This window comes from Chelonia mydas, chromosome 7 (genome assembly GCF_015237465.2).
Source record: "Chelonia mydas isolate rCheMyd1 chromosome 7, rCheMyd1.pri.v2, whole genome shotgun sequence".
NCBI classification, from domain to species: Eukaryota; Metazoa; Chordata; order Testudines; family Cheloniidae; genus Chelonia; species Chelonia mydas.
In genome coordinates this window covers 65,765,324-65,790,478 of record NC_057853.1, presented here as the reverse complement: position 1 = coordinate 65,790,478, position 25,155 = coordinate 65,765,324, and the positions used below count along the sequence as shown (strand labels likewise).

General features: G+C 44.1%; 1 protein-coding gene across 35 annotated transcripts in view; it reads right to left on the bottom strand.

The window, feature by feature from the left end:
• Positions 1-14,269: 14,269 nt before the first annotated feature.
• ZMIZ1 (zinc finger MIZ-type containing 1) overlaps positions 14,270-25,155 on the bottom strand; it is a 480,632-nt gene continuing 469,746 nt past the window's right edge. For 26 of the 35 annotated variants that reach the window (XM_043551273.1, XM_043551271.1, XM_043551272.1 and 23 more), the window contains 2 exons: positions 22,681-22,929; positions 14,270-18,553 (listed from right to left, as the gene is read on the bottom strand). In XM_043551273.1, coding sequence (XP_043407208.1) covers positions 18,446-18,553; positions 22,681-22,929 — 357 coding nt within the window. In that variant the 3' untranslated portion in view covers positions 14,270-18,445. The remainder of the gene's footprint in view (positions 18,554-22,680; positions 22,930-25,155) is intronic. The other 9 variants (XM_043551283.1, XM_043551284.1, XM_043551292.1 and 6 more) reach the window with 1 other exon arrangement.

Sequence of the window (25,155 nt, the reverse complement as noted above, 5' to 3'; positions counted from 1 at the left end):
ACAACAAACCCAGTGCTTCCAGCAGCTTGCAACCCTGTGGTCGGGCCATGGTGGCGCTCAACCGGAGCGGGCAGCCACCCTGACCCCTCCCACCCCACCGATCTGTCTGGCCAAGATGGGGCCTGAGGAGGACCCGGAAGCCTACCTAGTGACTTTTGAGCGGGTGGCCTCAGTGGCTGGTTGGGCGCCTGACCAATGGGCAACACTCCTCACCCCGTATCTGACGGGGCTAGCCCAGAAGGCTTATCGTGGGCTCCCAGATGATGAGGCCCGCATTTATGCTCGAGTGAAAGCAGCTGTCTTGGATGCCCTCGACATTACCCTGGAAACCTTTCGGCGACGGTTTCAGGAAAAGGTCTACCCACCGGGCGCGAGACCCCGGGCGGTGGCCCAGGAACTGAAGGACGCGGGTACCCGATGGCTCCAACCCGAGCGTCAAACCGCAGCTGAGGTGACCGAACAGGTCATCCTCAAGCAATTCGTACACATCCTCCCACCCCAGGGGGGGCTTGGGTGTTAAGGCACCGGCCACAAAGTCTGAGCTCGGCCGTTGCGCTTATGGAAGACTTTCTCGAGGCTGAGGCCCCGATAGGACCAGCCGCCCGCCCCCCAAACCCTGGACCCAATGCACAGAAACTTGAACGGAGGGGGCCCACCTCCCAAACCAACGCACCCCACCGTACCCGAAGACCAGAAGGCGGCAGGATCGAGTTTTCCCGACGGCCCGAGTCAGCACCACTCTCCGGCCCTGGACGCTTAACCCGACCACCAGGCCCCAGCCCTCTCTGCGGCCCCATTGGTGCCCCCACGCGGCCAGCGCGCCCAGAGGTAGGACCTTGTTTTCGATGTGGCGAGTATGGGCATCTGCAACGGGGCTGTCCTGCAATGGACTGCAACTTTGGCCTGGTGTGCGCCGGCGAGCGACGGGCCTGTCTGCCCTCCGGGCCAAACTGACAGCTCCCATGGAAGTCGCCGGGGTCCCCGTGGTGGGTCTAGTCGATTCGGGCTGTGGGCAGACCCTTGTCCGCCAGGCGCTCTTCTCGGACCCCCAGCGGACCGTCGGGGACGTACGGATTCAGTGCATCCACGGAGATGTAATATCATACCCCACGGTGTGGGTCCCCATGACGGTGCATGGAGTAACGCAGTTAATGAATGTGGCGGTAGCGTCATCCCTCGCTTATCCAGTGATCCTGGGCCGGGACTGGCCAGACTTCGTCGAGGTGCTCCAATCCCTACCCACCAAAGAGGCGTTCGAGGGAGCCCCGCCTGAGAAGAGAACAGGACCTGACTCGAGCTCCGACCCTGGAGCGGAACCAGGCCCCACCCCTGGGCAGGGGGGCCTGGAAATGGCGGGTCCCCCTCCTGACCTGGTGGACTTTAGCCGAGATCAAAGGGAGGAACCTACCCTCCGGTTTGCCTACGAGCAGCTGGCCCGGGTGGATGGTGAGGTCGTGGAGGCGCAGCGCACCGCCCAGTGGCCCAGGTTTGAACTCAACTACGAGCGGCTCTACCGCCTTGACCGAGATCCCCAGACCCAGGAGGTCCGGACCCAACTCGTGGTCCCCCGCATCCATCGTCGGGCTGTCCTGAAGCTTGCACGTGACATCCCGGCTGCCGGCCATTTAGGGCAGGAAAAAACTGTGGCCAGGGTCCTGGCCAGGTTCTTCTGGCCCGGCGTCCACTGTGAGGTGAAGGAGTATTGTGTGTCGTGCCCAGACTGCCAACATGCAGCCCCGGCCGGGGTACGCAAGGCCCCCCTGGTCCCGTTAGCAGTCGTAGGTGTGCCATTTGAGCGAGTAGCAATGGACCTGGTCGGGCCCTTCCCAAAAAGCAAGGCGGGCCATCAATACATCCTCGTCCTGATGGAATACGCCACCCTCTTCCCGGAGGCCATCCCCTTAAGAAGTATCACCGCCTGCACTATCGCTGCGGAGCTCATGAAGATCTTTGCAAGGGTGGGCCTCCCATGGGAGATACTCACTGATCAAGGGACCAACTTCACATCTAAGCTGTTCCGCCAGGTATGTGCCCTATTGGGGATTAAGAAATTGCAGACCTCGGTCAACCATCCCCAGACTGACGGATTGGTCGAGCGGTTCAACCGGACCCTGAAGGGGATGTTGCGGCATTTCCCCACCCAGGATCTCCGCCAGTGGGACCAGCTGCTCCCTCCTTTACTACTGGCGATTCGAGAAGTCCCACAGGCGTCCACGAAGTTCTCCCCATTCGAGCTCCTCTATGGGCGGCGACCCCGCAGGGTGTTGGATCTCTTGAGGGAGCCTTGGGAACACAACCCATCCGCAACACAGGGTCTCTTGCAATATGTCTTACAACTGCAGGGGCGGCTGGCGCGGGCGGGCGAGCTCGCGAGGGAGAACTTAAACACCGCCCAAAGAACCCAGGAGCAACACTACAACCGGGGCGTCCAGGCTCGATCATTCGGGCCAGGGGACCGAGTACTCCTCCTGCTCCCCTCGGAGGAATCAAAGCTTTTTGCCCGCTGGCAGGGTCCGTATGAGGTCCTCCGCCAGGTAGGGCCGGTAACCTATGAGATTCGGCAACCTGGTCGCCGTAAGGAAAAGCAGATTTATCATGTGAACCTCTTAAAACCTTGGCAGGACTGGGAAGGGCTCATGGTGGCCCCATATCCCCCCGAACCGGAACTGGGGCCCCAACCACGTGAGGAGTCGGATAATGGTGAACCCCAGCTAGCAGAGACCCTCACCATCGAGCAGCAAGAACAGGCACTCTGCTTAGTGAGGGCGTTCCCCAAGACGTTCACCACGAAACCCGGGCGGACTACGCTCACCTACCATGTGATCCAGATGGAACCTGGGGTGGCGGTCCGAGAGACAGCCCGGCCGTTGCCGAGGCGAATGCGGGAGGCCGTAGAGGAGGAAGTCCAGGCGATGTTGGAGCTGGGTGTTATTGAGCCCTCCCAGAGCGAGTGGCGGAGCCCCGTCGTCCTCGTACCGAAGCCCGATGGGAGCCGGCGGTTTTGCACTGACTTCCGGAGGGTCAACGCCATCTCAAAATTTGACGCCTATCCGATGCCCCGCGTCGATGAGCTCCTCGACCGGCTCGGGGAGGCCTGTTATATCACCACTCTAGATCTCACCAAAGGGTATTGGCAGATCCCCTTGGATCCCCGGTCCAAGGAGAAGACCGCGTTTGCCACCCCTTCAGGGTTATACCATTTCACCCGGATGCCTTTCGGCCTACATGGGGCCCCGGCAACCTTCCAGCGTTTGATGGACCGAGTGTTGCAACCACACACGAAATACACAGTGGCCTACCTGGACGATGTGGTCATCTATGGCAATAACTGGGAGGAACACCTTAACCAAGTAGCGGCCGTCCTCCGGGACCTCCGTGCAGCCGGGCTGACTGCCAACCTGAAAAAATGCCAAATCGGGCGGGAGGAAACCACTTACCTGGGGTATACCTTGGGCCGGGGACAGGTCCGCCCCCTCATCGGGAAGGTCCAAGCGCTCCAGGAATGTCCGGTGCCGACCACAAAGAGGCAAGTACGTCAATTTTTGGGCTTAGCTGGTTATTACCGACGGTTTGTACCCCACTTCGCAAGCATTATGGCCCCGCTAACGGAGCTCTTGACCAAGGACAGTCCCCGCCGGGTGCATTGGTCCAACGAGTGCGAGATGGCCTTTTGAACCATCAAAGAACGGCTGTGTAGCGATCCAATACTCTTCAGCCCCGACTTTCATCGTGACTTTATTGTCCAGACCGATGCCTCCGGCTTTGGGCTTGGGGCGGTCTTCTCGCAGGAGGTGGACGGGGAGGAACACCCGATTGTTTACCTCAGTCGGAAGCTGTTCCCCAGAGAACGGAACTACTCCGTCATGGAGAAAGAGGCCCTAACCGTTAAGTGGGCAGTCGAGGCTCTCTGCTACTACCTCCTCGGGGGCCCCCTTTATACTGGTTACGGACCACGCACCCCTGAAATGGCTCAATAAGATGAAGGACAATAATACCAGGCTGATGCGGAGGTATCTCGCTCTGCAGTCCTGTGCCTTCACGATCCACCATCGGGCGGGACGAGACAACGCCAATGCGGATTTCCTATCCCGCCTCGGAGAAGGTGAGGACGCCAGCTCCGAAGATCAGGAGCTGGATTTGAGGGGTGGGGTATGTAGGGAGCCAGGGTGGCTCCCCTCCGAACCAGAGGGTAAAGAACCACCCTCTGGGCCTGAGTGGGCGGGGCCAGGCCAAGCTTCCGCCAATCCCTGGAAGGGGAAGGGTGTGACAGGAGGTACAAAGGGCGGGGCCCTCTGCCCAGTGAGGAAAGCACCAGGGAGGGAGACAGACACAGGCTGCTGGCTGCTCCCTCGCGATCCTGCTGCTGACCCAGGCGAAGCCCTGGGCAAGGAGGAGCCTGACCGGGGGGAAGGCCTGCGGCAACCATGGCTGCCGGCCGCTGAATACCCAGAGGACCTGGAGGGGCCTGACTACAGCCCGGGCCAGTGTGAGTCCGAGACCGAGGGGGAGCGGGGGTGGCCCGCAGCGGAATACCTGGAGGAACCGGAGCTGCCTGCAGCGGATTACCCGGAGGAGATGGAGGGACCGGAGCCACCCGCCTGAGAGAGACCGGGTAGGAAGTAGCCCAGGGGCCCAACTACACCGTGGGGTGGGTGTGTTTGGTCAGCAGGTGCGGATTGCCCCGCTGATCCAGCGGCGGGACCTTCGCCTCCCGCCACTGTCAGGGCCCTGGGCTGGAACGCAGTGGAGTTGGGTGGGCCTGCGTTCCCCTACCCCGGCGCTCCCCTGCCTGAGGGGCGCGCTACTGACTCTTGCCGGCGCTCCCCTGCCTGAGGGGGCGCACCTCCCCGCTAATTCCCCAACGCCCGGGAGGTGGGGCCGAGGCCTGCCATGGAGACCATTGCTCTCCATCGCCCCTAGGGGCTCGGAGGATCGACCGACACCTGTCACACTTCCCCAGCTCACCAGGATCTGGGTTCCAGCCCCACTATATGGGGGTGCCCTTTGTCTAACACACTACTTCCCCTTGGTTCAGTGCCCTCACACCCCTCCTTCTAGGGCTATGCTACAGTTCAGGCAGGCTTCCCCATCCCTTTCATTCCCACCCCAGGGAGCCTAGCTGACTCAGTGTTCCCAACTCAGCGTTCTTCAGGCTATCTGCCCTCTCTCGCCTCTTCCTAGCATCAGCTAACCTCTGGGCTTTATCATGTTCAAGAAGCAGCTCCCTGATTAACACGAGTCCCCTAGTCCCCAGTTTGTCTGCTGTTCCCTTGAACACCTTTTTCCTTAAAGGGGCCATGTCATGAAACAGGGTTTGACTGGTCCTGAGTTCCACTCTCTTTCTTAATGAGGACACACCATGCTGTTACAGGGCATTTAGGTACTGCCATAATGTAAAGAATAAATGACATGTCCCAGAGGTTCACAGGGGCCAAAGGGAGGTAGAGAAGGGCTTGGGGGGGGGGGAATGGATATGAGCTTGAAATGTTATTTATCACCTAAAAGGAAATGAATATTTGGATTTCATTTAGTTCCATTTCAGTTTAAAAGGAACTCCACACCAAAAGGCACTCAGCCAAAGCTCTTGGGGCCCTTGACATGCCTTTAATAACACAATCATACTGGTGTCACACAACATAAAATGGAGCAGGACTTTTCTTCCCTCCTACCATGTATCTTTTAATTACCAGTCATGAGAACCATACAGCTAATGAAGAATTATTAATGAACATTTGATTTCAGTGCAAGATAGAGACGGAGAGTAGACAGTTGAATATTTGGAAAGGACATCTGAAAAAGCAGCGTACAACCTGTGTACAACTTGTAACATCAGCAGATCAAAGGAAAGGAGAAGGCTTCTGAACAGCTGGCTGAGGTGAGCCTACTGAAAGGGTTGACATCTTTACTTCAAAGTTGGGAGGAATTATAGAAGGGGTTGGGTGACTGAGCAAATGTGACATGCTCCTTACAGCTCTGAGAAAGTGCCAAGGCTTTTACCATGTATGGGATAAGGCAAACAATCCACTCAGTCTCTAACGATAATTAGCAACTAGGCAGAAGGTGCTTTTCACAGTAGCTGGAGCAGGTGTGTATTATCTGACCCTTTAGTTTTGTTCTCTCTCTTCCCTGATTTTATTTCATTTGATTGATAATACAAGAAGAAATGTAGATGAAAGAAATGAAGCTCTTATTGCTATTATATTACTTGTATCACTGCAGCACCCGGATTGGGGCCCTGTTGTGATAGACACTGTACTCACACAGAATAAGAGACAGTTCCTGCCCTGAAGAGCTTCTGATCTAAACAGACAAGAAAGACGAAAGGTGGTATTATCCCCATTTTACACATGGGAACAGAAACAGACACACATTAACTGTGTTCACACACACAACTGGTGCCCTCTGCACCTGCAGTGATAAAAAGTGGAATGAGAAGGCTTGGTTACAAGTCAGGACAGGTAAGTTGGCAGAGTTGTTAAGGAACTTTATATAAGCACTAGAAATTCCATCTATTCAATGGGATCGTGTCTAGTCCCGGCACATGGGCACAAGGTGGGAGGTAAGAGGGTGGAAGGAGCCTTACTTGCACAAGGTCGGACACATTTGGCCAGCAATGCCCCTCTGCCATGTACATTGGCCAAATCGGACAATCTCTACACAAAAGAATAAATGGACATAAATCAGACATCAAGAATTATAACATTCAAAAAACCAGTCGGAGAACACTTCAACCTCCATGGTCACTCAATTTCAGATCTAAAAGTCGCAATCCTCCAACAAAAAAACTTCAAAAACAGACTCCAATGAGAAACTGCAGAATTGGAATTAATTTGCAAACCGGACACCATTAAGTTAGGCTTGAATAAAGACTGGGAGTGGATGGGTCATTACACAAAGTAAAACTATTTCCCCATGCTAATTTTTCCCCCTACTGTTACTCACACCTTCTTGTCAACTGTTGGAAATGGGGCGTCCTGATTATCACTACAAAAGTTTTTTTTCTCCTGCTGATAATAGCTCACCTTAATTGATTACTCTCATTACAGGTGGTATGGCAACCCCCATTTTTTCATGTTCTCTGTGTGTCTATATATCTTCCTACTGTATTTTCCACTGCATGCATCCGATGAAGTGGGTTTTAGCCCACGAAAGCTTATGCCCAAATAAATTTGTTAGTCTCTAAGGTGCCACAAATACTCCTCGGTTTTATTTGGCCTTAAGTGACTTGCCCCAGATCACAGAAAGTGTCTTTGGCAGGGTGGTTATTAAAACCTAGGAGGAGTCCCAGATGCCTGCTTCCTGCTCTACTCACTAGCCTACACTGTGTTTACACACATTCTGCTTATGAGATGGGATCTTAAGTTATTTTAAAAAGTTACTTAAAAATTCAGTTCCCCTTTTAAAGTCTGCCTTCTCCTTCTTTGATACTTCCTCCTCTGTGGCACAGCCAGAAAAGTGTGTGCCCTTAAGAAAAAGGCAAAGTGTATTGAACAAATGACAACTACTTTCAGAAAAAAGAGACATATTTTTCCAGCACAATAAAACAAAACAAACCACAAAAGCCATCCATTTAACAAGACTTGTCCCAGAGATTTTTAGTTAGTTCCAAGCCTCTGTCCCCCAAAAGGCAATACAAAATTATATGAGTAAACAACATAAGAAACCAACAGGAAGGCCTTACAGAGAGGGCTTATAAATGGACCCTGGATAAGACATATTAAAAAAAAATCCCACAGGGAAAAGAAATCAATGTAGGGGGTTTCCAGTTTTTTCATATGGTAATATCAGTATTTAGTATTTATACAGTGCTTTTCGAATTCCAGGCTCTTTACCCATGTGAGGTAGGTCAGTAAGTAGTACCCCCATTTCACAGGTTAAGTGACTTGCTCAAAGCTACAGAGGGGGTAAATGCAGGAGCCAGGATGAAAACTCAGGAGTTCTAGTCTCCAGGGACTTAGAAGTGGCAGATAGTCCAGCAGACAGGGCACTGGACCGATAAGGAAGGAGATCTGGATTCTATTCCTGACACTGACACTGACACGCTCAAAAGCTTGTCTCTCTCACCAACAAAATTTGGTCCAATAAAAGATATTGCCTCTCTCAGCTGATCTCTCAATATTGTGGGACCGACATGACTACCACTGCACTGCATGCAGCCCTAGTGTGTGACCTGGGTCAATTCACTTCATCTCTCCTTGCCCAAGTTTCCCCTCCCACTCTTTGTCTCTAGTTTAGGTAGAATTTGTGCATTTCGGGGTAGGGACAGTCACTCACTAGGAGTGAATGCCTTACCCTATTGAAGTCAAGGGGAGTTTTGCCTGGAGAATATCAAATCTAGATCCAGACTCAGATTCAGACTAAGAACTAAATCTACTGAGAATTTATTGAGATGTTTGGTTAGGAGAAAAGTAGATGACAGCATTTTAGTGAACTTCTAAACAATGGGTTTGGCTAAGAAACTCTACTTTGCTCCCTCATTTAAAGTGACACATCCACTGAGGCTGTTGTCCTATGAGGTAGTGGATGAGTACAGATGGTTGCTCACCACCACATCATCTACTTTCTTCTCTAAAGCTCCAATTGCAGAGAAGACATGCTCTCAGCTGAAAGGCCATGCATTCTTAGCAATGACTGAGCAAGTAGAAAGGATTTTCTGGTATGGAATCCAGAGCCAGAATGAGTGGCACTGAGTGAAAAAAATTTGACAAATAGATGGGCTGACTCAAAAGAAACCAAGAAAAAAAAAAATTTGCATCAACCTGAAATATTTTGGTCAATTTGAAATGAATTTCTTTTTTAGTTCTTCAACTTTTATTTATTTATATATATAAAGGTGGCTTTGGTTCAAATCAAACTGGATTTTTTTCTTTTAGTTTTTGATTCAGTTCCTGAAGGCTCTGCCTGACCGAAACTCAATATCTAGATGAATTTGGGGCTTTGACAAGAGCTAGCTGGCTGCAACTTGGTACAGCTAAGCCTAAAGAAATGTTGGTGGGTTGATGAAGCATGCACAGGTATCGAAGTTACGAAAACAAGAACTGCTGTATTGGGTTAGACCGACCATGGTCAGCCTTGCCCAATATAGCATCTCCAAAGGTGGCATATACCAGAGCTTCAGGAGTGAACAGAACATGGCAATTATGGAGTGATCCATCCCTGTCTTCCACGTCTGGCTTCTGATGGTCAGAGGATTAGGGTCACCCCGAGAATGAGGTTGCGTCCCTAACCGTCTTGGCTAATAGCCATTGATAGAGCTATCCTCCATGAACTTACCCAGTTCTTTTCTGTACCCGGTTATGCTTTTGGCCATCACAACATCCCACGGCAATGAGTTCAATAGGTTAGTTGTATGTTTTATGAAAAAGTACCTCCTCTTGTTTGTGTTAAACCTGCTGCCTATTAATTTCATTGGGTGACCCCTGGAATTTGTATTGTGTGGAAAGGTAAATAATACTTTTCTGTTAATTTTTTCCACGCAGTGCGCGATTTTATAGACTATCATCTATATGATAGATGTCTCAAGACATCGAGATAGACTTATGTGCAGTGCTGGGGAGGAACTAGTGGTTGTGGTACTTGTAGGTACCAGTGACATAGGGAAAAGTAGGAGAGAGGTTCTGGAGGCCAAATTTAGGCTGGTAGGTCAAAGGTTAAAGTTCAGGACATCCATGATAGCATTCTCTGAAATGATTCCAGTTTACATGCAGGTCCAGTTAAACAAGGTCTCAATGTGTGGATAAGACTATGATGTTGGGAAGAGGAATTTAGGTTTATTAGGATCTAGAAAAACCTTTTTGGAAAGGAGGAGCCTATAGAGGAAGAATGGGGTCCACCTAAACCAAAAAGGAGTCAGATTGCTGGCATGTCAAAGTAAAAAGTTCATGCAGGAGTTTTTAAACTAAGGGCTGGGGGAATGCCAGCAGGTGCAGAGGAGCACACAGTTTAAACAAAGACATCCCCTAGGGGAGGATCTATTAAAGGGGATACTCTATATCATAGTAAAGAGGAGAAGATAGAAGTTGGTGGAGTCTCAATTACATCACACAATGGCAGACAGCTAACTTGACAAATTTTGTAAGTCCTTAAATGCTAGAAGTTTAAATACTAAGATGAGTGAATTTGAGTGCCTGGTATCAAATGAGGATATTGTTATAACAGGCATCACATCTTTCTTGGGTGGTAATAGCTAGTTTAGAGTTTTTTGTAGGTGTAGAGTTGGGGTATTTCTCTCCCTCCCCACAGTGTACATTAGTTTTCAGTTCTCAATATTGAGCTATACTGGCACTCCTAATACAGAGAGTCCATCTGCTCTTTTATAATGCAAATGCATATGTTAGGTATATTAATAGATCTTGGGTCATTCCCAGTAGCAGCTGTGTCCAGAAGCACGTTCTTCCACCTCTAGGTGGTGATAAGAGTATGACCATTTATCTCTGACGTGGATCTAGCCCCAATTATCCACGCCTTTGGCACTCTGAGATGAGATTGCTGTGACATGCTCTACCTTGGCCTACACATTTGAGACTCCACAGGAAAGAACCCTAATGCAGACTGCAGAGATCTGTTTATCAAGCACCATTTCACATGAGAAGCACATGACCCCTGTGACTTACGGCCTGCATTGCCAGGAAGTAGGTTTCCAATGTGTTGGTTTTAACATATGTCTTGGGACCTCAGAAACTGTGTCAAGGTCATGGCAAGTTTTAAAGGGAGTTGGCTGTTGGCAGGACATTACCATTAAAAGGTTCTCAGCTTTGCAATTACCCCTTCTTCCACCCTTAATCTGCCAGAGCCTGGAACTGTTATCCTGCGGGGCATACTATAAGGGTCATTTTTCTCCCAACGGTTTGAGGAGGATTGGCTGAGAGTGGGTGTGGTATTTATGTCAGCTATCTAGAGCTTTTATTAGCTGGTGTGTATTTTGTTCATTAGTTGGTTTGGCATGGGAAAAGAGGGTGAAATAGTGGTCCATCACATTAAGAGATTGTGAAATTAAACGATGTAAGAGCCCCCAGCGCATGAAATGGGACACACGTGTGTTTATAGATTGAAAGAAATAATAAATATTTGCTCTGATTAATAGGTCTATTCCTCGACTTCCTCTTACAAACATGCAGTGACCTGTCTTGCCAGACAAACCTTCTCTCGATCACACACTGTCCAGAAAGAATGGAGTTCCCCACATCATATTAATTACCTGCAAAAAAGTATATGAGAAAAACCTCATCCTCCTACTCATGCTTCTTATTACCATGATTAGGCAGTTTGGTTTCAAGTGTACTGAATGACGTTGTGGGCCTGGAATTCATTAGTCGACCTGCACTATGTATCATTTTATATAATGCCTTTAGCTAATCCCAGAATGTCTTACAGGGGTGCTTCCCAAACGGTGGTCAATGGAACATGTGGTCTATAAAGCAGTTACTAGTGGGCCAAATGAGTTGTCTGGTCACAACGGGCCAGTTTTTAAAAAGGTTCTTCATTGCCTAAAGATGCAGATAGGTGCCCAGTGGGATTTACAAATACCCATTAACACCTACCTCCTGTTAAAAATCAGTGAGTTCCAGGAGCACTTGTGGGAGGGAAAGAGGTCTGCACAATTGTTAATGAGAAGATCCAGGAGATGATCTCTATTAAGACGAGGCCCCATTCTGTGAAAACATTTGGGAATCCCTGCGTTATTGAATTAAAAACTCTACATGTCTAGGGATCCATTCACTTTACCAACTGTAAAATACCACTTCTGACGTGAGAAGCAGCTACCATTATGATAGAACCAGCCACACTAATTCTGGAACAGGATATGAACATTGCCTTATCCAGTTGAAGCAAGAGGGGAATTGGGGGGTCAGGAGGCAGAACGCAGTTAATCAAAATGGAAGTGGCCCAGGACTTTTACAGAAGGACAAAGAGCTCTTTAATGATCATGAAGACTCAGTTTCCATCCCACAGGATGGCAGAGCCAGCACCACATTGCCCCCCAGCGCCAGGCTAGGACATTACGACACGACTGACTCAAATGGCAATGTGCCAGCTATTGCAATACTACCTCTTGCTGCACCTGTTTTTCCCCGTCTGTCTCGTCCAACAGCTCTACTGACCGCGTCTCAACTTGATTATATAAGGATACCTGATGACATCACAACCGGATGCTTGTCAACACCACATGCTATATTAGTATCTACTGTCAGAAACATATGCGTTAAGATAAAAAGTGCCAATATATTTTGAATATATTAAGATTGTCAGAGTGGGGCTGTAAAATTGCAGATTATGGCAGCTGTAAGGGGCTAATCTTGTTTGCAATTTAAATAGACAAGACAGAGAAAAGGTAGGAAGGGAAACAGAGGCACACAAAGATGAAGTTATTTGCCCAAAGTCACACAAGTCTGGAGCAGAGCCGGAAATGGAACCCAGGACTCCTGAGTCGCAGTGGAGTGCCCTACCCACTAGATAACACGACCTTTTGCTCGATGTTGCCCTATGGAATCTCTGTCCCACGGGAAATTCCAACATTATGAAATTGTCTCATCCCAAACCAGGACAAAAAGTTGAAATCTTGGAATTTTTTGCCAAATGAAAAGTCGTATTTTATCTTGATCTTATTGAAAAGTTTTGTATTGATAGGATCAAAACATTTTGTTTCTAGGTGATTGTTTCACCTGTTTATTATATTATAGATTGTATTACAATATAAATCAAAACAATGTCAAAATGAAATATTTTGATAGTTTCCCATTGACAAGGTGAATGAAATTGATATTTTCCCATACAATGTTTGATTTAATCTAATCAGCATTTTCCAGTGGAAAATTTCTGATCAGCTCTACTAGATATCCAGACAATATAATTAAATCCTTTGTGGGATGGGTTTTGATACTACCCTTCCCCAGCATATTAGTCACCCACCCTCTTTCCTCTCAGACTCCTTCTCAAATCTCACTTGGCCCCACAAATATTTCATAAAAATATCAACCACCCATCTAAACAAAACCAAACCTTTCAAGACAGACACTTCCTCTGAGCCTCTCAGTGCATTTTGCATTGTGGCTACTTCGACTGTAAGCTCTTTGAAGCAATTCTTCCACTGTGTCTTGTACAGCACCAGGCAGCCTAGCAATAATAATAGTTTTGAGGCAACTGCTCTTGATCCCACGGAATTACAGCAGAAATCTATGAGCTAACAATGGCTAGTAGAATTAGGTACTAGTTCGGAACAGAGTCAATTAATCCTGGGGAAACCTACCTGTAATTTATTATTATTAATTATTATTATTATTATAAAAAGGCAGCTCCATTAGTCTTGCAACAAGACTTGAAAATTCCAACTAATTCTTTAACACTGAAATCCATCCTAGAACGACATATCATGATAATGTCTCTGCTTCCTCTGTTCTTAGCTCCACTTTTTGCTATATAAAAGGACTACCATGTTAGCCTGCTTGCCAATACACTGCTTTACGACATATCTCGATGACAACCGCATGAGGCAATTCACTGGATGCGTAACTCCTCACCTGTTGTTCTGGTATAATTGTCAAGAGTACCTTAGTATCTGTGTCACGTGTATAATTTCACAACAGGTGATAAACAAGATTTTACAATGAAACGTTAAATAGAATATTTAAAAGCACAGGGTAAAACTTTAATGTGTGTGTGAGACTTAGGAGCCTAAAACCTTTTGACTCAATGTTTTTCAATGACACTTTTATCCTCAGTCATGAAATAGGAATCTGAAAATACTGTTTTTTCCACACGAGGACTGAAGTTCATAATTTATACGGCCAGTGGAAAAAATTAAGTTTTGTAAGCATTTATTCAAAACAAAAATTTTCCATTAAAATATCATTTCTTTCAAAACTTCCAGTTTTACTTTGAAAAACCTCAAACTGAATATTTTTTTGGTTTTTCCATTGAAAAACAGAAAAATTCCATTGAACATTTTGAAAAAAAGACTATTTTGTTTCTTTCAAAAATGTTCACAGAGAATATTGGCCCTCCCTGTTCTCACTTTTCCTCCCACAAAAATCCCATAATAGAGTTACTTTTAAACTAACATACAAACTGGGTTTTGTTTGTTTCAAAAAGAAACTCCAAATTTACAAAACAGCTGCCAATTAGCCAAACCTTAACTTTGTAAATTTATTTCGGAAACAAATTAACATGAACAAATGAGAATCTTTCAGTGTTACAATAGAATATATAAGTGTCTAGCAATTGTCAAATAATTTGATTTTTAAATACAAAATAACCACATGAACACTTAATATACAGGTTTCATCTGAATACATATTTATTAGATAAATATTAGGTTGTCACATCATCTAACTACATACAGTTTTGCAAGACTAAAAATCACAATTATTTTTTCTGACCAGTTTAAAGTATGAAATGATTGCATTGTACTGTACATACAATGTACAAACAAAGACAATGGCCATTTTTGCATGTTACTTCAGATTGTACTTTTTTTTAAATTCTCCTCTGATCATGATATCAAAAATTGTACAAAGTATGAATTTGGTTACAATTTTTTTAAATCCCCTTATTTTCTTCATTATTTCTGTAGCACCCTAAAAATACACAGGTGATAGACTAGTACACTTAAGCTAATTATTACATGTAGGTAAAACAAAAACAAACAAAACAAAAAATTCTTTCCACAAAGGGTCAGAGTATATTACAGAAGTGAAAGTGAAACAAATGCTGAGACTTCACAAACGCTAACGAATAGGATTCATTTTCCACATAAGATGGAGCTTCAAGCTTTTTTTTTTCCTGCAAAATAAAAACAATGCACATTCCAAGGAAAATGAATGCGTTTCTGTTAACATGTCTCTATTCATCATTTACATATGTACAGATGTCCCTTGAGTCTCCACTGCAGACATCGGTGTGTATCGGTCAGTCCTATAATAACGTCTTGGCAGCAGAACTGTAGATTGTTGTGGGTTCTTTCCCAGATGAGCTTCCATAAGGAAACAATTTTTAAAAACCAAAAAAACAGATTAAAACACTACTGGGAATTTGATATAATAATTAAGCTTTAAAGGAAAATAACTGTGATTATCCTATTTGGTAGATCTTTCCCTACATTTTAACATTATGGCAGTGAACAGATTAAGAATTATCCATGTTTTCATTTAGAAGTTTTTTCATACTGAATCTATTGTACAGTACCTGACGTCAGCTGACGAACAGTTTTGAAACTGTCTCAAATTTCTGACAGTTTGACGATGGCTAAAAATCCTAGTGTCACTTTTGCTTAGGAACCAAGTGTTTCTGTAGGCTTAAAATGTTCATTTAATTCTCTGTTATTAATGTACAACGTAGAAAACCACCCCACCCACGTTGCTGTTCTCTGTGGGTTTTTCTGTTTATGTTTCCCAACAGGTACCTCTACACGATACAGTTAGACGACTACCAATTAGCAATAGATTGATTCTTAACATATCTGGTTTGAAAAGCATAGGCTCATTTTAATAGACGAATCATTTCAGGTGACTAATTTAGCCAGCTGCTCGAGCAACAATGGGGTAGAGCAATTAAATAATCATTAACAGAATCAATTACAGAATCCGAGCAACCAATTCCAACTCAGAGTGAGAAGTGTTCTTTATTCCAAGATCTATGACTAAAAACCCCCAAATACCTAAAGGCAATACAAAGTCAGTTTATCATTATCCGCCCATGCAAATGACTTCAACACCTACATAAATGATGCAGCAAAAATACAGGGGGAAAACTACTACAGTAAAACCGGCTACAAAACACATTGGTAACTGAAGGATGGTCTTTCCTACTAATTGCGTGAGAGTGGCACTACACCACAACCACGTCACCATGTATTATACCAAGATATCTTTAACATTCTGCAGAGATCCTCTACAGGTGGTCAAGTCTAGAGAAGAAAAAGACAGTTCTAAGCAGAATAAAACATACTGTACTGTTTCCCTGCCCCACCCACCAACACCCTTAAGTGTTAGCTCCAGTCTCAAAGGCTGGAGGACCAGAAAATGATATACATATTGTATCTTATATACTTGCTGCTTGCCTTAGGGCAAGTTTACTTGTTTTCAGGGCTGGCTCTTTGGGTTCTGCTGATTTAGGCAAAATGTCTGCCACTAACCAGCCCATAATCACCCACACAGTCAATGAAGATTATTTTTTGCCCCAGGAAATTATTATTCAGTTTGCATGACAGAGCTGGAACCTGATTGCCCAGGTACTGCCTGATGTATCAAGTCATTTGATAAATGGATATGAAAATTGGGCTAATTTATTAAAGAAAAAAATGCTCCCTCATTCTGTTAAAGAACCCTACTTTTTTTTTTTTTTAAAGGACCCCCCCTTTTTTCCCCCCCAGACAAGGTATTTAAAAACACCAGCAAAAGGATAACCAGATGATGAAAATGCTGAATATAATCAAAGACGATCCTAAAATATTCACAAAGATATTTACAATAGCAATTCTTAAAATAATTGATTTTGCATAATGAACAGCGCCTTTTAAAAAAACCATAAAACAGGAAAAATATAAGCGTGGAAACACCTCTACATAAAATGTTTGACAAATTCAATACGCCTATTGCAAAATAAAAGAACTAAACCGCCATTTCCTTTAATATCTACAGCAAGGTGCTGCGGACTAGCATATATATATATCACGATGCATGTACAGCAGTAGTGGGAAATGTTAACAAAAAATACGCAAAGAATTTACAAATATTGACTTTGGTGAGGAAAGCAAATCCAGAACTGTAAGCATGTGTCATGCCATTTACAGCGTTGCAAACTAAAAGAGAAATGGGGGGCGGGGGGAAGCAGGGGAGAGGGAGGGTGAGAGATTACATATTCAAACGGACAAAAAAAAATCCTAACAAAATTCCATCTGGCAGTTAAGTTTAAAACATTGTTCAGAACAGCTAAGGGACTATTTGATGGGATGTGGGATGGGGTGGTGGTGGTCAAATTTGCTTTTGTAATAAAGAAAGCAATAACTGTACAGTGGGCAAAAGCTGAAATGTCGCACCACGAGGGCAAAGTTGGCACACATGCACTTTTTACACGGCTACTGTACATAATTTATGAGAGCGCGCGCACAAAAATGGGCACCGAAGCAATAGGAAGCTCATGCAGGAGAAGCAACCACACGAGATGCACAGATCACAAGGGCAAGACAGTGATTGTGGCAGCAGGGTCTGTTGAGGGCAGTAGTAACCTACCAACAATTACTTATTCTCCCCAGGCCCATCCTTCTTGAAAAATAAAACATCCTGGGCTGCTAAAGAGTTAAAAAAACAGGGCGGAAAAAGGCTTAATTACTTGTAACAGTCTTGTAAACAAAACACAAAGCAAAACAAAAGAGAAGCTCTAAGGTGTCTGTCCAATTTCAATGCTCCTTTCAAGCTCTTAAAAAAAAAAAAATGTCAAGAGTGATGTCACTCTCCCCATCCGGCAGTGAGCTCTTCCCCGCCTTCATCCAGCTTGTCCTGCTATGTATTGTGCAGTACAGAGGATCTAATGACACAGAGATGGAACACACTGAAGGCTCTGGGAGACAGAAAACTTTTTACACTCCCTCCCCGCTCTTTTTCTGCTTTGAATGGATATATGGGATAAAAATAATCATGTCAACAATTGGATAACAACACAGTCACAAATGGTAGTGATTGGAAACCAAAACCCCCACAAAAAACCCCAAAACAAATTTAAAGTTTTTTTTTCCGAGTCTGTATGTCTAAGCAGAGGGATCCCTTGCAAACAGGTGTCGCAGATTCCTACGCTTTATAAACACAAACACACATTGTCTGCAGCCTGGAGATTCTCAGGGCTCCTCTACTGAAGACAAACATTAGTTATGCAGATGTCTCCCTTTGATTCATTTCTTCCAGACTTTTGATTTTTATTGTATTATTTGTGCTTTTTGGTGATTAAGATGTTTGTTTGTTTTCTTTTAAGTGTGTGGCCAATACAATTTGTCCAACACAAATCTGCAGTTGAGGGGGGAAAGAGGGAAAGTGGGGGAAGGGTTTCAAAAAAATGGAAGAACACTCGTTGGAAGGACATTCTGAGACCGGTCAATTAGGACAGTTCCATTCTTTTGCCTTTTGTTTCCTTGCCAAGATTGGTTCTTGCCAGTATACTTCACACTATGTGTATCACAGAACTCTCTCTCTATAGATTAACAATGAATGGGGTTTCCATTAGCTGCACTATTGTCTATGCTTCGTTGTGAGATCATTGCATTTCTTTCTTTTTTCCCCCTCCCATTGCTTTCACAGTCAGTGAAGCTGACAAAACCAGTTCTGAGATGAGGAAAGCAGGGAGTGCACCATTCGATCAAGTCTGAGTTTGTTGGTTTTTCTGTGGGAGTGTGAAGATTCTTCTTTGTGCAGCTACCCACGTGTGGACAAGTGAGGGAGTGGGGAAAATACATAGGGTTTCAGTTGTTCTCAAAGAGAGAGAGAAGGTCGTCATTGCTATTGCTTGGCAGGTCGGGAGGATCTAGGTATGAAAGCAGCTCATCTGGATTTGTGAGTTCTGGAAGCAGCTACAAAATATAAAGTTAAAAGGAAAATTAAAGGTAATGGAAACAGATTGGCAGAACAAGGGATTAAAAACTGCACATACCTGGAAACTGACTGTAATGTATCTACATCAAAACAAATCCAAAGCATAAACAAGACAAATTAAGATGGTGTAATATCAAGATTTTTTGGCCACTTCATAGAGTATAAGGCTAGAAGGAACTACTGTGATCATCTAGTCTGAACTCTTGACTGGGCAAGTCTGTATAACCCACTTTTGGCATGAGAATTGCAGTCATCCCAGTATTGTGGCAATTACAGTCTCAAGGCCAACATCCTTAACATGAATCACTTTTGTGTAGGGCAAAGTGAGTTTATTCCATGGGTTACAATTAATTCCCTGGCTGGTGATATTTGCAAAGGTTTTTCTTGCCCATGTATACGACTTTCTTATAGGGAGCACTCATAAAAGTTATACGCAAATACATACTCTAAATAGGTTTCAGAGTAACAGCCGTGTTAGTCTGTATTCGCAAAAAGAAAAGGAGGACTTGTGGCACCTTAGAGACTAACCAATTTATTTGAGCATGAGCTTTCGTGAGCTACAGCTCACTTCATCAGATGCATACTGTGGAAATCGCAGAAGACATTATATACACAGACACCATGAAACATGGGGTGGGAGGAGGTATTGTTTCATGGTGTCTGTGTATATAATGTCTTCTGCGATTTCCACAGTATGCATCCGATGAAGTGAGCTGTAGCTCACGAAAGCTCATGCTCAAATAAATTGGTTATACTCTAAATATGCACTAAGTTTGATCAATAATTACCTTTCATCTTTAAGTAGGTAAAGTAGGATTATGCATATCTGCATGGAAAGATGAATCGGCAGCAGTATCTTATGGGTGACCCAAGCTGGGTTAATGACTCAGAGGCACTATACCCCTGTCTGACAGCAGAGTGCACTCACTATTCACTACAGCTCTTAAAGAGTAACAGCAGAAATATTTTGAGATATATTTCCACTGCCATAATGCTTCAAACAGAGAAAATTATTTCTTCTTCAAAATTCCATTCAGATCCCTTTTTGGTCTGACATATACCCAGGAATCCTAACTATTCCGTTTCACAATCAGGGACATTTTACAGTTTATTCTGCTCCTAACAGTTTCTTGGTAAAAAGCAAAAATGACAAATTTAAAGTGTGGCAGTGAAAAGGAGTATGTAATAAGCCCTTTTTATATTCAAAATTCTTTTAGTGCCAAGATAAAAAATATGGATTACTTTAACAAATGGAATAGCAGCTCAGATGCACACTTGTAGTTGCTATGTGTTTATCCAATGCTGTAAAACTAAAAGCTAGACTTTAATATATTACACTTTGTATATTAATATTACACTAATATATTTTTAGTATTCTTATACAAATATAATTTCATTCCCTAACTTTAAACAGGTAAATTGATCTTGCGATATTTTAAAAATGAAATGTAAATGTAATCTCTAAGTTTTATGAGAAACACAAAGATTGTACTTTTTTTATTTGCTGTTTAAAAGTATGATTGCGATGATTAAAAAAGTTACATCTCCCAGAGGAAATAATTGTTGTTGTTCTTAAAATATCTACCTTCTGTTCAGGAACATGCATTAAATGTAAAAACAAAGCCTGGTCACCAAGGACCCTGTTCAGAACTGCAGCCCCACCGTGCAAAGTGCTGTTCAGAGTACAAGGCAGCCCCCACTCTCAAGACCTTACAATTAATTAATGCTAAAGAATTAACGGAATGTTGTTGAGGCTCACTGTTTGCATTTTTTGGAAGGGTGGATTTAAACAATATCTCTCTCCCCTATCCTGCAAGCCATACTTTTCCAAGTTTGGGGGTGCATTTAAAAAAAAAAAGGCAGTTGTAAAAGATCAGGGAGTCATTGGCTGAAGCCAAGCAGTTACACGTGTGTGGCCCACAGTGAATTATTGTGTAAACATAATCTTTGTTTGGTTATTTGTGCCAGTTATTTGGTATCTTTGCACACTGTCTGAGCTTGTAAAAAGAAGACTTCTGAAAACTAGAGTGTCTTGAATTGCTGTATAAACACAAGAACAGATCTACATCTATATCTGGATAATGTAGATTTTTGTACAGAAGAGAAATTCTCCTGTCATGGGAAACATCATACTGAGCCACACTGAAGCAGATTATTCTGCCCAACAATGAGTACACCATGCTAGATTACTAGCCATTGCATATTTTGAAATTATCTTTTAGCTCACTGATAACAAACACTAAATGGCATTTTTATCCAATCGTTACTTCATAACATGTTCACTGAAGACTAAAGGAATCAACTAATGAATTTCTACCTATGTTTCAAAGAACTCCCACTGCACATTCTGCAGTATTTGTCTCATTACCTAGGTAAAGCAATTTCAGGGCCTTTTCAAGAATCCAACATGATTCTATCGGTGATAACCATCTCTATCCAGATTTTTGTACTCTGATTATCCCCAAAGAATGAGTGCCTAGTGCCTCAACCAAAAGAGCATTCTCTATGTTACCTAAACATTTGTATGAGAAGGAGCCTAGCTGTTTATGCGACCCATTCACACTATTTGAATGTGGTTTTTAATGGCTTTGTTCAGTAGCTGTCCCTCAAAGTGCATCCCCCAATGGCTTCAGTGTGAGCTTGCTATGAATGGCAGCAGAATCTGGCTCACAGTAAGGCCATGTCTATACTAGCACTTATATGGACAAAACTTTTGTCGCTCAGGGTGTGAAAAAACACCCCCCAGAGCGACATACATTTTGCCAGCATAAGTGCTCGTGTGCACAGCGCTATGTCGGCAGGAGACGCTCTCCCACTGACCTAGCTACCGCCGCTCGTTGAGCTGGTTTTATTATGTCAATGGCAGAGCTCCCTCCCGTCAGCATAATGGGCTACAGGAGCGCTCTCACCATAGCACACATGTATCAGTACAGCTGTGCTGCTGGAAGCTTGTAAGTGTAGACATGGCCTTAGAAACTGACCCGCCTAGAACTTTCATCTTTACTAGAGGAGGAACGACCAGAATGACGTGGGTCATCCTGTCTCCCCTACTTCCACCCTACCTCCTTTAGTATGGCTATTTAAAGACACGGTGCTGTTCTGTGACATTTAAAAGCATGAGCAATAAATACGTGTGCAAGAATGCAGCACAACAGTAAGCACTTCTTTGGAAGTTATAATCACACCATGTATTGAGTTCACACTAGAGACTGCAAATATGAGGACAGGAGCAAGGTATTCAAAACCAAACCAAACAACCAAACCCTAGCGTTAAGAAATGTATGTTTGAAGACGTGCTTGGCTGACCAAAAGGATTCCTGGAGACAGATAAACTAACTCCTTAACCTTGTTTGAAAGAGAGGATTACGATTTGCTTTGAAACGGATACAGCAGTAACTCAGGATTCAGTCATGAGCTGCCTTAAGCAACCAAACAGGGGAGTAAAGGGACAAAAGGCATTCTCTTAGCTTGCTCCCCTGCAGTGGCTACCCTCAGGGCTGGTCAGTGCATGGTGAGGGAGAGCAGCCATTGCAGGGCTGCTATTGCACAGGTGGGTGTGGGTGGAGAAAAGCTTTCACCCAGACACCAGTTAGCATGGAAAGGGATGATAAGTGATGCCAGGCTGGCGCAGATTACTATGTCCTAGGAGCAAGCGGGGAAGCAGGCTCTGAACTGTGACTTTCTCAGTACAATTCAGTCCATGCACCTGGGGCAGGGCAACTGTGCCCTGTCCCTTATTCAGGGCCTGTGGAAACTTCAGGATCTAGCCCTTAATATGCAGGCTCACCAGTCCAAAGAAGAAAAACAAATCAGATGCTTAAATGATCTATTGTCTTGAGAAAAGCTTGGCCCCATGGAAACACCCTCACTAGAACGAAGATATGGCTTGTGTGTCATGCAGCTGCTTAACAACAGAAAGGTTTTCTCAGCAAGCCAAGAGCGCCTGCCATCTCAGCTTCAGTGATTACGTTCATGTAACAATGCATGAAACGATGATGTGCTGTGAAAGCTGTTTCCCCTTCCCTCTCCCTGCCCTCCCCCGCCATCTCTCAGAAATGTAAAGCACATTCCAAGGCAGGCAGATGATAGTATGACACAAACTTACATCCAGTGAGGGCTCCGGCATGTCAGATGCTCCCTGTCCACCAGCCTGACCTTCTAAGGCTGAGGAGGGGTTAAAAGTCAGGTCACTGTGTGGATGGTTGCTAGAAGCGGCCTGTGGCGGCTGCCGGGACTGCTGGGTAGGAGGACCACTGTGATGTAATGGCTGCCCTGACTGGCTGCTGGGGTGAGGTACGTGCAAACCTTGCTGCATGGAACTATGGGATTGATCAGTGCTGCCAGGATGAGGGATCTGCGAAGGAGGAAAAAAGCAGGAAAAGAAAGTGAGGCCACAAGGTACAGTGCTCAAGGTGTTTGAAGAAAATGAAATTCCTCAACTGAATGTTAAAACAAACAAAAAAAAAAGCCATCAGAAAAGAGAATCCCATATCCCAATATCAGAGGAAATGTTTGTCTCTTTAAAGGTTTTCCGCGAAGGGGGGAGGGCACTGGATTCGTGCTATTTATTTGCTTCTTCATGATGAGCAAACAAAGCCTTAAAGGTGAGAAAAGAGCAGGGTGGGAAGGTTCTGCTTATTTCTTTGCATTAATAATCCAGGTATGGATGACCATGTTTTTCCTGGAAGGGTCTATGGATGTCTGGAGAAATAGTAGGATGGTGACATCAAAGAAGGTAGTCAAGGGAAACCTGCTTAACTGAGAAGACAAGTGATCGTTATTCAGACTATTTTGGTTAAGTAGGCAATATTAACAACACTCTACTCCATTCTGGTTATTACTTAATTAAAAACACCTGACAGAAAACCTTTCTTTGTCAGGGATCTCTGTCCTTCAGTTAAAGGCTGAGAAAGTTCCCAGTCCACCTCCGAGTCATCCAAGAAGTCCTCTTTCAAAATCCGAGAAGGTGAGGACTTGCCAGTCCTGACATTTCGATGTGCAAAAAAATTCCAACCCCCCAAATTAAACAAATCTTCAAAATTCTGTTATTGGGGTTTTGGGGAATGGTCTTCTGTTCTTCTATTCACATCATAAAGAAGCAATCAAAGGGCACAAGCCCTATTTTCCCCCCTTCCTTTCCATGCTACCTTTAATGTTGGAGTGTTCCTGTGAATTTGACCTTGGTGCCATGAGAAAAAAAGTGCATGAATGTTCATGGAACCACTGTGTTCACGTCAATTGGGTAGATGGATAAGCAAATGTGAACATTTTTTGAGGAATGCTACATATTGCCACAAAGTAGAGCTGAAATAAAAGAGCAAATGCAAACAACAGCATGAAAACAATCCAACACAAACCAACAAAAGCCAGCAAAACTCTGTCAGAATTGACCCTTTCACTTCAAAGGGAATTGTCAGGTTATTTAGCTGGAACATTTTAATTTTGGAAAGTAAAAGGGAGGTTTATTATAAAAGCCTAGAAATATTTTACAACAGTCAAAAACCAGTCATTTTCATTCAAATATTTGTCTACAATTCTGTATTTTAATTTCCAGTGGGCCTGACTGTCATTTACACAGAGGTCCCTTTACAATATTCTGGCTATGTAAATGGTGCTGAAAGTGGGTGTAACTGTAATTTAGGTCTCTTTATACTGCCAGAATAGTGCAAAGAAGCCTCAGGCCTTGTCAACACAAAACTGCACTCCTTTACTTATACTGGTATAGTTAAAGTGGTGTAACCCACTCTGGTGTGGGCTTTTGTTATGCCAGTATAATTATTCCCATACAGGAAGAGGAATAAGCTCTATACTAGTATAAAGCACCTTTATGCTAGTATAATTGTGTCCACAGTAAGGGTTCTACTGGTATAACTAGATCAGTTAAAAAAAAAAAAGAAAAAAGAAAAAAAATTCATACCCCTCACTGATGTAGTGGTACCAGTACAGGCCCTACTGTAAATGAGTGTCAAAGCTAGTAACGTTATGAAATGCAAGAGAAATTGGACAGTCACTGTCTATCTAACAAAGTGAATAAATGTACACCAGATGTCTGGGAAAGTAAGCTAGATTTTTTAAAAATATATTTATTTTAATAATTCAAAGTAGTGTTGATAAAATGGGAACTTTTTTTAAAAAATATGATTATCTTGGACTCCTGTTTAATTTATGCCATTTAAACCCAACTGGCACAACAGTATGAGCATGCTGGAATAACTGCAAGAAATTTATAAAACCAATTCTTTAAACCAAGAGCCATTCTTATGTTCTCAGATAGACACACTTCAAAGCAGAGAAATATTTTAGGCAATATGTGAACACCACTGTTGACAAATGATATTTCTGACTAGTCAGATAAATATTTTGGTGACTGAGCTATTTGCTGGATGGACAATGATTGTTCAGAACAACATCAAAGGACAGGGAATCCAAAAAAGCTGCATTACAGACCAATGTCTAACTCTACATTTGGGTGTTGTTTATAAGGTGAACTTGTGTCTCAGACAGACATTTTGGGCTTTAAATTCACCTTATTTAATGTATTATTTACTCAAGACCATAAAACCCCATAAAATCTACCAGT